The 14,668-nt window shown below is 39.8% G+C and overlaps 2 protein-coding genes across 9 annotated transcripts in view; both read left to right on the top strand.

Annotated features, from left to right (window-relative positions):
• rhpn2 (rhophilin, Rho GTPase binding protein 2) overlaps positions 1-9,484 on the top strand; it is a 32,210-nt gene extending 22,726 nt beyond the window's left edge. The window contains exons 10-15 of one of the 2 annotated variants that reach the window (XM_044208703.1): positions 1,579-1,698; positions 1,877-2,071; positions 2,559-2,605; positions 4,682-4,828; positions 6,429-6,584; positions 7,094-9,484. In XM_044208703.1, the coding sequence (XP_044064638.1) occupies positions 1,579-1,698; positions 1,877-2,071; positions 2,559-2,605; positions 4,682-4,828; positions 6,429-6,584; positions 7,094-7,357 (929 nt within the window). In that variant the 3' untranslated portion in view covers positions 7,358-9,484. Of the gene's footprint in view, positions 1-1,578; positions 1,699-1,876; positions 2,072-2,558; positions 2,636-4,681; positions 4,829-6,428; positions 6,585-7,093 lie in introns of both variants that reach the window. The other variant, XM_044208694.1, reaches the window with a different exon arrangement.
• A 1,183-nt stretch (positions 9,485-10,667) lies between these two features.
• Positions 10,668-14,668, top strand: part of cep89 (centrosomal protein 89) — a 55,877-nt gene continuing 51,876 nt past the window's right edge. For 2 of the 7 annotated variants that reach the window (XM_044199674.1, XM_044199681.1), the window contains exons 1-4: positions 10,669-10,986; positions 11,551-11,657; positions 12,387-12,533; positions 13,577-13,769. In XM_044199674.1, the coding sequence (XP_044055609.1) occupies positions 10,945-10,986; positions 11,551-11,657; positions 12,387-12,533; positions 13,577-13,769 (489 nt within the window). In that variant the 5' untranslated portion in view covers positions 10,669-10,944. Of the gene's footprint in view, positions 10,987-11,550; positions 11,658-12,386; positions 12,534-13,576; positions 13,770-14,668 lie in introns of all 7 variants that reach the window. The other 5 variants (XM_044199656.1, XM_044199642.1, XM_044199667.1 and 2 more) reach the window with 3 other exon arrangements.

The following is a 14,668-nucleotide window of genomic DNA, read 5'->3' as shown; positions in this document are numbered from 1 at the left end:
TGGCTGTTAAGGTGTAAAAACAAGTTTGGGATTGGTGTTTACAAGACTTTAGCTACCTCATTTTGAATACTCTGGAAAACCTGATCCTTCTCTCTTTAAGTGCTATATGGGCCACTGGGTTGGTCATGTCAGATGGCTGGACTAAACTGCAACCAGCCACAATGCTATTACGTAACGGCTATTTAGAGACACACACATACACGCAGACACACACACACACACCATGGTGCGTTTCCAGGAACTCAGTGGCAGGATGTGCAGAGAGTGAAAGTGAAGGAAAAAGAGAGGTGGTTGGAGTGAGTGAAATTGAGTGGATGTACTGTAGACTGCTGAAGGATTTCAGTTATGCAGCCTCTTAATGCTGTCTGCATAATCAAGTGGCAGAGAGAGCCAGCGAGTGAGTGAGAGAGGAAGGGAAGGACGTTTGTGAGTGAACAAAAACCCTTCAGTAGTGCTGTTGCTAATTTTCTGTCGTACTGCTTTAGTTCTCGATGGCTTGTCTTTATTTTTGACATCTTTATAGACTTCACAACTAATCATTTAGTTGAAAAAAAAAACAGTTATTCATTCAATTGGTATTTCCAGCCTTAAACTGGGTCCATAATTCAAAATGTCCCACTGCTATGCATTTTTAATCCTTTTTCCTTTCTTACTACACATTAACAATTGTAATTTAAGAGAGATTAAACTGAAAACCAAATTAAACAATGTACAGCAGATTATAATAAGATTTACAGTGGATGGTCATGGTTTTGCCCAGTGCTATGAATGGGGCAGGACTGAAGAGAGGAACAACGGAGCGAAGCGGCCTTGAGTTTGGCAGCTCATTAACAGATTCCTGTGTGAATAAGGAGAATAGAGCAATTAACCACGGGACTGTAGAGAGAGGACTCAGCCCACAAACAGGACAGAATGAAGACTGTAGTAAACAGATTAACCGCAAACACTGCTAAATAAACGCTTTATACTGTCTCTATAAAGCAGACTAGTCAGGGGAAGCCTAGAAAGTTCTGATGCTTTAGATTTACCTTTTAACCTTTACCTTTGCATTTTGATGAACTTTGGATTGTTCTCTCTGGTAAACCATGCTAATATGTAAGCTTAAGTTGACACATACAATTTTATCTATATCTCTATATCTATCTCTATATCTATCTATATCTCTGTATCTATCTATATCTCTATATCTATCTATATCTCTATATCTATCTATATCTCTATATCTATATCAATCTATATATCTCTATATATATATCTCTCTATATATATATATATATATATATCTATCTCCGATTCATACATTTTATTTAATTGTATGAATCTGTGCCCATTTTTATTTTTGCAAAGTTTAAAGTGTGCAATAATGTACGTATGGACTGTGCACTGACTTATCTGAATACAGTGTCCTGTCTTGTAAGTTTCAGATTTTCTACAATCAAAGCAATCATGGCATTGTGTCATGTCCTTCAAGAGTGTTAGCCATTTGTTTCAGCATTGACCCCAATCTTGGGGGTAGACAAAGTTCAGTTTTTTTTAATTCATTTTAATATTGATCCTTTTCGCTGTCTGTGTGTTCAGTGGGTCCCAGTGACGATGAGGACCAGCAGGAGAAGACTTTGTCACAGGTCTATGATCGCCTTCCTGAGGGAGGCTCTCCTCTAGACATCCTGAAAAGGAAAGATGAACGTGAACGCATTGGTAAGAGCACACAGGCTGAGCACAGCAGAAGACAATAGAACACAGTAGAGAGCCAATAACAATTCACCTGACTCTCCCTGTTCATCTCTCTCCCCTTCCTTTCCTCTTTATTGACTTCTCTTCTCCCCGTCCGCTTCTCCTCATCTGTCCTATGGCGAATTTTCCATCCTCCCCACAGGTAAAGCACACATTCGGCGGGCCATCCTGGGACATGAGGAGGCTCTGAGGATCTACGGTTTGTGCCACCACTTGAACAAGCTGGATGTCCTGCAGGACATTTTAAAAGCCAGTCACCAGCGCTCGCTCAACAAGTACAGTGAAAGTGAAAATGAAGACGAGTTCACTGACTACACGGAAGCCCCAGACATCATTTGTGAGTCTTAAATGTTTTTAAGAGAAGACAAACCCCACAACCAATGAAAATATCCTGTTCAAGTAAACATGAGAAGCGAAGATAGGATTAGAACAGTTGTAACGTTTATTCTTTTAGTTTAGTCTCCATTAAGCGTCACTGAGGTGACAGCTATTCTTTCTGTGGTTGACGTAGAAACTAACCCGTCACCGTAGTGTCACCACAACAAACTCTTCACAAATGACACTAATGTCAAGCAGGACCAATGTGTTGGTTTGTTAGGTTTGTCTCTGAGGAAACGGTTCGTAAAAAGGCTGCTGTGTTGTGTAACACACCTGCTGCAATCAGATGTGATAAGTGACATTTATTTCCAGGTACAGATGATGTAATGTTTACACTGCTAACTGCCTGCCTGCCTCTCTACAGGGCAACAGTTGAAATGTGGTTGTGACAGTAAACACTGTAGAATGACATCTTTTATTTATTTTTTTACCCTTTCTTTCCATAGCTAAAACAGAGCACAAAGCAGAGATGGAGGTTCCTGCAACCACAAAGGTGAAAGTCACCGACTTCTTCCAGAGGCTGGTATGTGGGTTACTAATGTTCTTCCACTCACATTGCTGTTGTTTTTTTACATGGTGGTTGGTTTATTCATCAAGTGACATGAAATGGCTCTGGATTTGTGTTTTTTAGATGTTGCAAGTGTACTTGCTTTTTTAACACACAGAGTGCATTTTTTTGTTATTTCTGAATACAACCAACCAGGGTGACCAGCAAGCTTTGGCACATTTGACCAGCAGCCAATTCAAAGTCCTATTTCGTTCCCAAAGCCTCCTGGACTTTCATCCAAAGCAACAAATGCAAAACTAACACTAACCATGGACAGGGGCGCCACGGTGGCTCATCTGGTGGAGCGCGTACCGTTAGGCCTGGGTCCTTACTGCAGCAGCCTGGGTTCGGTTCCGGCGGTCTCTGTCTCTCTGTCTCTCATGTCTCTCTTTCTCTCATGTCTGTCTGTCTGTCTGTCTGTCTCTCTCTCTCTCTGTCTCTCTCTCTCTCTGTCTCTCTCTCATATGTCTGTCTCTCTCTCATATGTCTCTCTCTCTCTCTCTCTCTCTCTCTCTCTCTCTCTCATATGTCTGTCTCTCTCTCTCTCTGTCTCTCTCTCTCTCTCTCTCTCTCTCTCTCTCTCATATGTCTCTCTGCAGCAGTCACTGTCAGATAAAGGCAAAAATGATCTTTAACCATGGACAGAGGTTGATTATCATGTTGGTGGCTGGAAGGGGGCACTGGAACTGGAATCTGCTTTTCATGTCCTCTGAAAGAGACACTCAACTGCGATTATGTCATGTCTTTCATGTCATTGTTTTTACTATTACTATAACAAAGAAAAACAGGCCTCGGTTTCAAGAGGAACAATCTTACACGCAAATAATTGGTAAGGAGGTCAAGGTTCAAAGCTGACATTCCCAGACAACAGGTGTAAGGGGGTCTCCGAGTTCCTGTTGTAAAATCCCACCTAGGTCTTCATTCACAGTCTCAGCAACAATACTCAAATCCTTTTGGATCCGCAGAGATATAAGAGACTGAAAAGTTAAATCCAGCACAATCTCTCTGGTGATAATTAACGGCGCAGTGACAGGCAGCATCTTGGTGTTACATAGGATTGATTGTCAGGATTTCTGGAGGAGAGATTTTCCCATCAGATAAGAAGTGGATTAATGGCAGATAGCAGTTGGCTTCAGCAGTCTTAAAAAGTAGGACATGTTTGTGATCATCAATTATGTCTAATGTTTAAATGATGAATTGGTTAGTCAATCTGATCAATGGAAAAGAAAGTAACTGATGACAATTTTCATTGATTAAACAGTTATGCCATTTTACAATTAAAAAATACCTACAATGGAGGTTACAGCTTCTTAAATATGCTTGCTTTCAAATGATGGTTAATTTAAGAATTTACTGTTTTTGTGTCTATTTGACAGACAAAATAAGCAATTTTGGCTTTAGTGATTCAGGAAGAGTTTTAACATTTTATATAAAAAGAAAAGATTAATTTATTAATTGAAATTAATTGATAATTTGAATAACTGTTAGCTGCAGTATGTGTAGTGCAGTATGTTGTATAATGTATATCTGCAGCCCAACATTCAAGTAGACATAAGTAACATGTTCAGTATGTTGAGAATGTTGTTCATATGAATCACTTGGTTTAAAGAGTACACCAAGGATTATGTGCCTTTTTCAAAAGGAAATGTGACTACCCTGGTGAGAGTGCAAATCTGAAAAAAAAAAAACATACAAATTTCAGAAACCTGGCAACCCAGAAGGACAGGCGTAAGAGAGGTTGAAAATTTAAATACATTCCGTGGCAGCAAGACTTTCGTGTACCCCCTGAGAGTATATACAGTATATGTACTGATGTACTAACAGATCACAGATGTGGACTTTAATCATGTTTAAGTAGCCTGTAAGAACACAAGAGGGGATCATTATGCTGGATTTCCCCCCAGGCTTTCACCAAAATCTTTGAACTCTAAAACTTTTAAAGGACAAGCGGATATTATCCTCTCGAGTCAAGAAAACCTAGAGCCATATTAACCCCAGCATCCCCACAATGTCTCCACTCAGGGCCCCCTGTCAGTCTTCTCAGCCAAGCAGCGGTGGACAGCCCCACGGACAATACGACTTCACCCAGAAGACAGAGACCTGGGCTTCACCCTGAAAGGAGAAACGCCAGTCCAGGTGGTTTCGTTGGACCCCCTTTGCCCAGCTGCTGTGAGTTAACCTGCATTCCTTGCCTTTTGGCTGAACAAGGAAAGATTGATCTCTTATTTTGCAGCCAGTCTTTGGTATCAATGATTGTCAGTATGTTATGAAATGAGCTTGCAGAAACCTGATATGAGCTTGAGAGAGGTAATCCAATCAAATTAAAGTCATTCTGAGAAACCTAAACAACAGGGCTCAACAATAAGGATTGTCAGATTGCAATATTTTAATCTGCTCTGTCTGCAGTCTATTTTTACACAAGCATAGCGAGCTAGCTTGGCACCGCTACAGGCGCAGCCGCTTCAAAAACGCCGAAAACAGCTGGTGTGCCGCCTCTTGTTTTATTTGATTGACTGCTGGGACAAGTTTGACACTGACGAGTGGTGCGACTCTGCGCCTTGCGCTGAAAAGTTGAGAATATTTGAACTTTTATGCGCGTCTATACACAGACATCACTCAGTATTTTCATGTCAGGAATATGATTTCTTTTACTGACGTTTTAGATTTGTTTCCAGTGAGATATTATTGAGTTCATATAGTGTCTTTGCTGTAGTTAACTTTACTTTTGCTGCTATAACATTTTGTTATATTTAAAATATTCTATTCTAATCCTGTTCTGAATTTATTCTTTTTTTAAATAAATTTTTTTTCAAGCAATTATTTAGTAATGAAAAGAACCGATGAGTATCGATAAGTAACTGAACCGATAAGAGTGTTGATAAGAATAGTAGTATCAATGAAATCCGTCCCTACTCACGAGAAAATGGCTGCGGGTTTATGATAATATATCGTTAACTAATTCTGATTCATTTAATTTATTATTTATAAAGATTAAACATGACAATTAGCTTTAGTTTTTGTTATTTGATTTGCTAATAAACAAAACTATTTATATATGGTTAAGTAAAAATTGACTTTGGGCAAGTAGATTTATGACCCCCTTGCTCAACCAGGCAAGTGGGGAAAAAAAACAAACCTTAACGTTGAACCCTGAACAGGATTCAGGCTCAAAGAATGTTTGGAGGCACTCCCTTCCCCTCCACAGCCACTCTGGCTACTAATTTAATTAAGAATCAGAGAGTATTTACTCTCTGCAATCCTTTTCAGTCTGACAGCTCATTAAGAGGTACTGACAAAGAGCAGGCTCTTATTAGGCCCTGCAGACTATGCAGAGAAACAGATTAGTAGTATTACACAAGTCTAACTGGGCCAAACTCTTTAGAACTTTTAATACTGCATTCAACAGGATTTATTTTGGAACCGACTGATTCTCCTGAGTTGCTGACCTGCCTCTGGTGAACTCAGATCAAGTTATCAGACAGAAATAGCTAAGCTCATGTAGATAAGACAGATTTCCCATAGCTATGAAATAATTTGCTCTGGCGCACACACACAATCTACCAAAAAAAAAAAAGAGAAAAAAAAAGAAGCTTTGTTTGGGAGTGTTTTCTCTGCTGATCTGCTGGGTGTTTAAGGAAAGCAGGTGAACCTGACTTGGTTGCCATTCAATCAAACCTTCAGCTGTAAATATTTACTTTGTCTGCTGCAGTATTAGGACATTTCACTGGCCCTCCTCTCTAACTCCTGTTCTTCCTCATGTCTTTTCCAGGCTGAGGGTCTGAAAGAGGGTGACTACATTGTTGCCGTGGGCAAGGCAGACTGCAAATGGATGGGCGTGAGTGAGGTGATGCGGCTGCTGAAGGACGTGAACGAGGAAGGGATTGACATCCAGGTGGTCAGCATGATGGACAGCAACCCTCCAATGGTATGCCATGCCAGATTTACAGCAGAATAGTTTTTTATACTTGGATTATGTATGAAATGTTTCATGAGCCAGTAGCCTAAATATCAGGACAAAGAGCTAAAATCATTTAGTTTTTGGCTCAACCGCAGTGGGACATGCATGGGGTGGACAGAAAGAATAACCAATGTCTAGCAAAATGCAATCACAGTAATGTTAGAAAGTGACAGCTTGTTAGAAAGTGACTGATTCAATTGTACAGGTTTTTACGAAGTTGGTAAGACTGCATTATATTGTATATTGTGTTATTTTGTCCAGTCCCTGCACATTTCATATCGGGCAGAATTGCTTCACAATAATCTGTCAATAAATGGGTATTTATTTATTGCGTTAAAACAGTGAGAAAATGACTAAAAGCTAACTTATTACCCCATATATTGATTGAGACTGTATGGCGTCCAGAGAAAATCTTTGATTAAACAAACAATGACTGCCCCTTTCCACTAAACGTCACTGTCAATCTCTTTATACAGCCTACCAAGAGTGCCACCTTCTGCGGAAACCTTCCTAAGACCTACTCCATGATTTGTCTGGCCTATGATGACGACGACAAGAACCCCAAGTCCCGCAAAGTAACCAAGAAGTCCTCCTTCATCAGCTGGGGTCTGAAGAACAAGCTGAAGAGCGCCAGCACCCTCAGCCTTCCCACAGCTGACCACTCCGGCGCCCATCCGTGGAATAAACCCTGTCCCACCTTCCCCAGCTCCAGCTCCTACAACGACAGCGCCCTCTACTGAGCTAGCTGCAGACATTTTACTGCCTGCAAGCATCGTGCAGTACGCATATTAAGCCAAGTATGGCTGTATACAGTACTGTGTTGTACCCATACTGGACCTGCTGTGGCTATGGTACAGTACCAGTGCCCTTTGGTGTTTCCACTGGAATACTTAGCAGTAGTGTATGTAGCTTGTATGTCACCATGTGTAATCATGACATTTCTTCCAGCTACCTTGGAAAATGGCTGTGCCAAATACTGTATATAGGTGCTGTTGTTGGTACATGGGCGCCTTCCCAGCACAGTTCAGTATCTGAAGTAAACTGGACAACACACCAAACATAATGGGAAATCATTCTGTACCATGCCAGTATGCGTACAGCACAGTACAACTGCACTGTGGGGAAAAACATACCAGTTATCAGTCTAGTCTTTATATATATATATATATATATATATATATATATACCCACACACACACACACACACACAGAGCACTAAGACAGTCATCTCAGTATGTTTTCTTGAAGAAACGCTCCAGACGAATTGAAGGACGAAAACAAAGTTGTACAAACACACCCAGCGTCGGTTTGAAGGCAAGGGGGTAATTTTATTGTGGCTTAAGCGGTCCCTTGTTAGTTCTATTGTGTACTGGTGTAGCTGTGCACTGTGCAGTTATGTTCTCTGTGTATCCTCCATGCATGTCTGTTTCATACTGTATATGTGAAGGATTCTGTCATTGCCACGATATTTGTTGCAGTCAGTAGATGCTGATCAGTTTTGGAGTTTGAAATGCATATATTGTCTAAATAGATATGTAGATGTTATGAACCTTGTTGCAGTATGTTACACAGTGATTGAGGGAAAACAAACTGTGCTGTGCAGTCGTTTTTTGTCTTGGGAGTTGATGAATGCAATGTTCTATAAGCTGCTAAAAAAAATTCATATATATACCTTGGTTATGTATTATTGTCACTTTTGTATTTGTGAGACAGCCTTTGAGGATTATTGTTTCTGCTGAATGTCATGCCTGGGACACATTTTAAATGGAAATATTGGTATTTTAGGTTTGCTTAATGTACCACTTGCCACAGACCAAAATGCCTCCATGTCCCTGATATGCCAGGATGTACCATTTACCATCCTGATTCATCTTACCCTGTTCTGGCCCTCTTTTATCAGTGCTGCTGCTGTCTAGCAGTTTGTCCATTTGTAAGAAGAGCATGAGCTGTGTGTCTCTCTGTTAATGTGAATCTTGATGTAGTTAAAGGTTATTTTGTCTCCAGAAGGGAAGAATGTAGGCAGACTGATCACATTCCTGCATCTGAACTGGACAGCCGATCACCCAACAGCGACTTCGATCAAAGTCCAGTCAGGTTTCTACTATTTGTCTCCACTCGTCTTAATCCTAGTCACAACCCACATTTTACTGACACTTTGCAGTGTTGGACTATCTCTTTTATCTACAAAGTAGATTCCTATACACATTTGATAATCAAATTATTTATGTAATAAAAAATACACACAAAAATATATATATTTACCTGTAAAGTTGTAGGTTTCAGAACTAGTTTGTGAATGGTTAAGTTGTGACTTTTTGAACGTTGGATTTCTTGGTTGGTTTCTAGGAGGAATGTATTTTACTAGCCTTGCTTAATCCTTTGGTAAATTTATATACTGGTACATTTTTGTCTATGTAAAGACATTTAAATGTAAATGTTTTTAAACAGTAACACTGAGAAGATGTAACACTCTTTACTGTCTCTGTTTACCTAATGTGGTGTCTTAAGTGCCAATTCTGCTAAATCATGAAGGAAAATTTCACAATAAGTGTATAACAAGAATGTGCAGTAATTGATTAATATTAATAAGTGCTAACTAAATGTGCTAACAGAGGCATGTATACCTACACAGATGATGTTGAAGACTTAACAGATATTTCCATGCATTTCACAGTGCAACATGACCTAAATGCCTTGGTGTATATGCAGAGTGTTATTGTACCTGTTCTTCTAAAGGTTTCAGGTTGCCTTTGGTTCTTTCTCTGTACTTTGTGCTGTATAGCAAGTGTGGTATGAATGCTTTGTTAGTAAGTCTTTGTGTCATATGTATAAACTCAAATCTTAATAAAAGAATGGGACAAAACAAATTTCCTGGATTTAAAAAAACAAAACAAAAAAACAGTATATATTTGTAGTTCTGTGTATCTTAGTGGTTGAAACTACCAAGCAGATTGGGAATGACTGGAATGAAGTTTGACCACAGCCCTCCGTGAGTCAACACACACTACTTCAACACTCATAGGTTTTCAAATGTTGTGAGTGTGGCCTGGGATCACATCACATCCTAATCTGCCAACACAGAAACGGACGAGAAAAACCACGTCCTCACCCATACCATTCATAGTCTGTGCAATGTCTGTGTGTGTTTTCATACTTGATTTTATAGTGTGTGTGTGTTATTATACTGTATGTATTATACTGTATACTGCATTTTACAGAGACGAAAGAGGTGACTGTTGATTCTCATAGCTTTGAACTTTGAAAATGAAACCCCAAAGGTCAAATTCTCTTCAGTGTATATAGATTTATTTTTACAGGAGAAGTGGATATTGCAGGAACCAAATCTGTTGACTTTTGGTCATAGCATTCATACTTCCACCATTCCTAAGGGCAAAAGGCAGCACTTGATAAAAACAGGCACTGAAATTCTCAGCTGATTTATAGCAAGAGGAAAATATAGTATCTAAAAAGTATATTATTACAATCACCTTATACAGGACAGGTGGGTATAGAAACTAGATGGATGGATGGATATTATGACAAAATGTGTTTTCCCTTTCTGTTTATGCTTGGAAAACCTAAATTCTATAAGTCAGTTGTGATAAATACGGGGATATTTAGGAGTTTGAAAGTTTGAAAAGTAGCACCCACATCTTTATTTTAGTTTGTATGCCACGTTTTGCTATATAAAAAGCAGCTATATAAAACTGTTTAAAACATGTTAAGAACAAAGTGGACTGGATGGAAGATAGACATTTGAACGGTCTGCAATGTGATATGTGTGCATTCTTTAGGTATTTCTAAAATGGTATTTTAGAGGACACATTACATTTTATATATATTGTATGCATGATAAATAATATAGTTGCTTTATGGATGAAGAAAGAGACATTTTTTTCTTAGAACAGCCCTATGTGCTGAGAGACAGGATGTGACATTAAATGGAACGACATCGCCCCCTGTTGACCGCTGGTCAGTAAGGACGTCGTTGCTATGTGAATGATATCAGTCGCTGATTGGCTTCTGTCCTTACTATTAGCCAATCAGCACTACTTTTGTAGCGAGGTGCCTCGTTGTGGTGAAGCGTCTAGATACGAAGAATCTGCTAGCAGACAGCCTGTTGAATATAGTTAGCGTGCTCATTTTGCTTTATCGTTTTAGGATAAAGGGGACAGATAATTTGAAGCAGATGCCAGTGACAAGTAAACTTTTCTAATGCTATATTTGACTGAAAGAATGCTCGGTAAACGAGTCAAGCTGTTTGCCTAGACTAAAACAATAACTTAGCCAGTGAAGAAAGGGTCAAAAACCCATTTTCCACTAAACTATGTTAAAATTCAGCTTCAGGAGGGAGAAAGACAAGGAGTTTGTAAGTTTCGCGTCTTTTATAAAATAAATGAACCTTATCTTATTTCTAGCTAGCTAAACGTCAAAATGCTTTTTTTTCTCCATTTAGCTAACATTAGATTAACCTAGTTGCCACTGAAACCACGCTAACGTTAGTTGAATAACTTGGGTTACTTAATGTTAGCAAAAGTTAAATATTAACGTTTGGTAACACCAGTTTTGCAACGTTAATACGTCTTGTAGTGTATGGTAGTCATTTTGTTGAAAATTAAAACAGGGAGAAAACTGGATTTATTGTCCACAACTTCTCTGCTGTTATTTGGAAAGGCAGTTGAAGTATATCTGACGGCTGGATACTGAACCATTTGTGGTGGCCAATAAACAGTAACGTTAACGAAAAAGTCCCCTGCTGTAACGAGCTGTTGTTTGAACACTTCAACACTTTGCTGTCTCGTTGATCAAGTGGTCATGTTGTGATTCTGTAATCATCCTTTCTACCCTTCACCTTCCACCTATATTTCCTCTGTGTGTGGTGATGTGTTTTATGTCTATGTGATGCTAACCTTCCTCTGTGTGTGTTGTGTAGAAGCATATAGCTCATGGTTTGATCCCTGCTGCCTCCATTGCTCCCAAGCCTGCTGTGCCTCGTACCCCGCCCCCACGCAGCCCAAACCCCTCACCTGAGAGACCCAGGTACCTAACACTTGCCATCACCTCCAACCTCCAACATCCTTTCATTTTGCTGCGTTTCCTCTGACGCTGTTTTCTATTAAACCACTATTTTGTAATGTTTGGCCTGCGCCCGTTTGTAAGTTTCAGAGGAAACACAACTTCTTCTTTCCCCTTTATCCCCCACAGTGCAGTGTCTTTCAGGGGTAAGTTACCTCAGTAACATCTTGTTGCTAGATTATAACAGATTGTTTGCTCAAGTTGATGCCTCTACATTTCCCAAAAATGTACTTCCATGTCTCGCGTTCACTGTCATAATCACTGCAATTCAGAAGACTGTTACCATTATTGAATTATTCTTCACTAATTCTCATCATACATTTTTCTTTCTTCACCACTAACCTTATTATAGAGTATGTTTTTTTTTTCCTTTTTGATTGCTCAACATACTGTATCTGGTTTGAAGGGTTATTTTAGTGCTATAAAAACCAAGGGTTAGTTGAGGCAGGGGAAATGGTAAACACTGACTGCAGGGTCAACCGTATATCCAGATGATGGGTGTAAAACAATGCTATCAAACCCATTTAGGGAGGGAGATGCTCCCTTTTCTAACAGTGTATCACATCAATATCAACATTAGAAATACTAAACTATGACTTGAAAATTTTATGTGATTAGCATCATGCATTTCTTATGCTTATATTACACGAAGTGTCCGTCTCTCCTATATGAATTACGTCTATAAATCTACAGATCGGCCCTAGCAGCAGCCATCTTGTCTTCTTCGCTCACTGGACAGACATGGGCCATCCCCCCTGCCTGGCCGAGGTCTTTCTCTGAGAGTGGCCAATCAGAGTCCTTCATATCTGAACCAAACATCAGCAGAGCACTTTACACCAGGTAAACTCCCTCTGGCAAATACACCAGTACTACCCCAACTTTTGTGACAAATTATTCTACATGTGACCTAGAAAAATGTATAAATAAAACCGTTTTTATACAAAAAGATTTTATTTTAGGTTTGTCTCTATATATTTAAACTATATCTGATTTCAATCATTTGTTTTCATGAATGTGTACCATGGTGCTACAGGACACAGAATTTTCAGACAGAGAATATCTATCTCAAGAGGCCATCTAATCTTGTAGTGAGACTTTTCCAAGTAGGCTTTTTTCAAAGAAGACATATTGACAACGCACAGTAGGAAAAGCACGGGTGTAAATAATGAAATTAATGATGGCTGAATTCCATTTAGCTGTTTTGGTTTCAGGGTCCTTGTATTGTGCATGCTGGCACACACACCATAACCACGCCAGCGTACGCCTGTGGTGCGCCGAGTTGGCACACCAGTTAAGAGGCGTCTTAGCCGGTGCATACGCCAGACGCCTAGCTCAATTCAAGCGGCGAAAGCAGTGTATACGCTACCTAGACCACATGGCCCATACAAATATGAACAGGTGAAGGGAGATTGATAAGACAGAGAATTGATGCATGCAGTGAACATTGCTGTCCATGCTGGCAATTATTTGTCAACTAGGAAAGCTACCATGGCTTTAACCCTGTAGGCCGACATTGTTGTTTGTTTTGGCAGCTGACAATAATCTGGTTGCTGCTGCTGGCTGACAGATTACACTCCATTTAAACCGTTTTCCCAGCCCTCGCCGTCAGGTGTTAAGCTGCGCACTGGCGCACTGAAATGGAGCGGACCCACTGTCATGGCTTACTGGGACACTTGAATACAACGGACCCATTGTTACTGTTATTAGTAACACCTGTGCTTTTTCTACTACTAAGTCAAAGTCAAAATGTCTGCTGTGTAAAAGGTCTACTGCAGAAGTTAAGTAGGTTGTAGGTTTTCCCTCCTAAGATAATATTAATAAATAAGATACAGATAACTTTTCCCCCCTGTTACTTTGAGATATTACTTTCTTACCTTCCTCAGAGACAGATGGTCAGAAGACTTGGCTAGCCGGCCACGCCTGTCCTCCCCTGACCACTCAGAGGAGGAGTTGGAAGACAAGGAAAAGGAGGTGGAGAATGAAGAGGACAGGGAAGAACATGTTTACCAGACTCTGGACAGACAGGAGAATTGTTCAATCACAGAACCTGTCTATGCCCTGCCGCTAAAACCTAAGGTGAGATTCTACAGGAAGATGTCATTGTTATGTGTAAATGAGTCTCTGACTAGGGTGTTGGTGTTTTATAATCCCAATTGAAAAAATGTTGCCATTGAAAGCAAATGAGAAACATTCTTCCCACCATAAATAACTGCTGTGAAAGAGCTTTTTAGCAAACTAGTTAACATCCAACTGGAGTTGCTTAGTGGCCAACAGAGGACTAGAGCCAATAGACCCGTTTTATGACAGAGATTTTGAGAATTCATTACCTTAATAACGATATGCATTACATTTAGGTGAGCCAGTTCCAGGGCCCCGTGTGTACACTGGAATGGCCTTTTCCTGCTATGACAAGTCAGAAAATCTGCTTTGAAAAAAAGGTGTATTTTGAATGTGTGTGTTGAGGGAGGACAACTATTTTCTCTCAAATATTTTTTATAAGTGGTTCAGTTTAAGATATGGGTATTGTGATACCAGTATGATCCACTGGGAGGCACAGTTGTACACAGACTAAAGGTAATGTAAATCTATTGAGTCTTGTATTGTAGAGAAGTGATCTGTATAGGTTTTGCTAAAACTGTCACAGGTTTTGATTCAGCTCAGTAGTAATTTTTAAGGACTTGGCTTGCAGTGTTGAGATATCCTTTCAGTGTTCCAGAATCAATACTTATGGCTATTGGTCCTCTGTATCAAAGCAGTTTTTTCTGCGCCATTACAGGTTTACTACATATGGCATATAATTAATTTATTTGCTGAGACTTCTCCCCTTGCCACCTAACATAATTTTGCAGCATTTGCCTCTGATGCTCCAGAAATTCAAGTGGTGACAATTTGGCCTTATTCTAACCCTGTAAGTTGCATTGAAAACTGACTCTGTAATGGTCACTGACTGAGTCTGCTCTCACTGACTATTGGGA

The sequence above is a fragment of the Siniperca chuatsi genome, linkage group LG1, assembly GCF_020085105.1.
Source record: "Siniperca chuatsi isolate FFG_IHB_CAS linkage group LG1, ASM2008510v1, whole genome shotgun sequence".
Classification (NCBI taxonomy): domain Eukaryota; kingdom Metazoa; phylum Chordata; class Actinopteri; order Centrarchiformes; family Sinipercidae; genus Siniperca; species Siniperca chuatsi.
The sequence above is the reverse complement of the archived record's forward strand: the minus strand, read 5'-3'. Positions and strand labels throughout refer to the sequence as shown.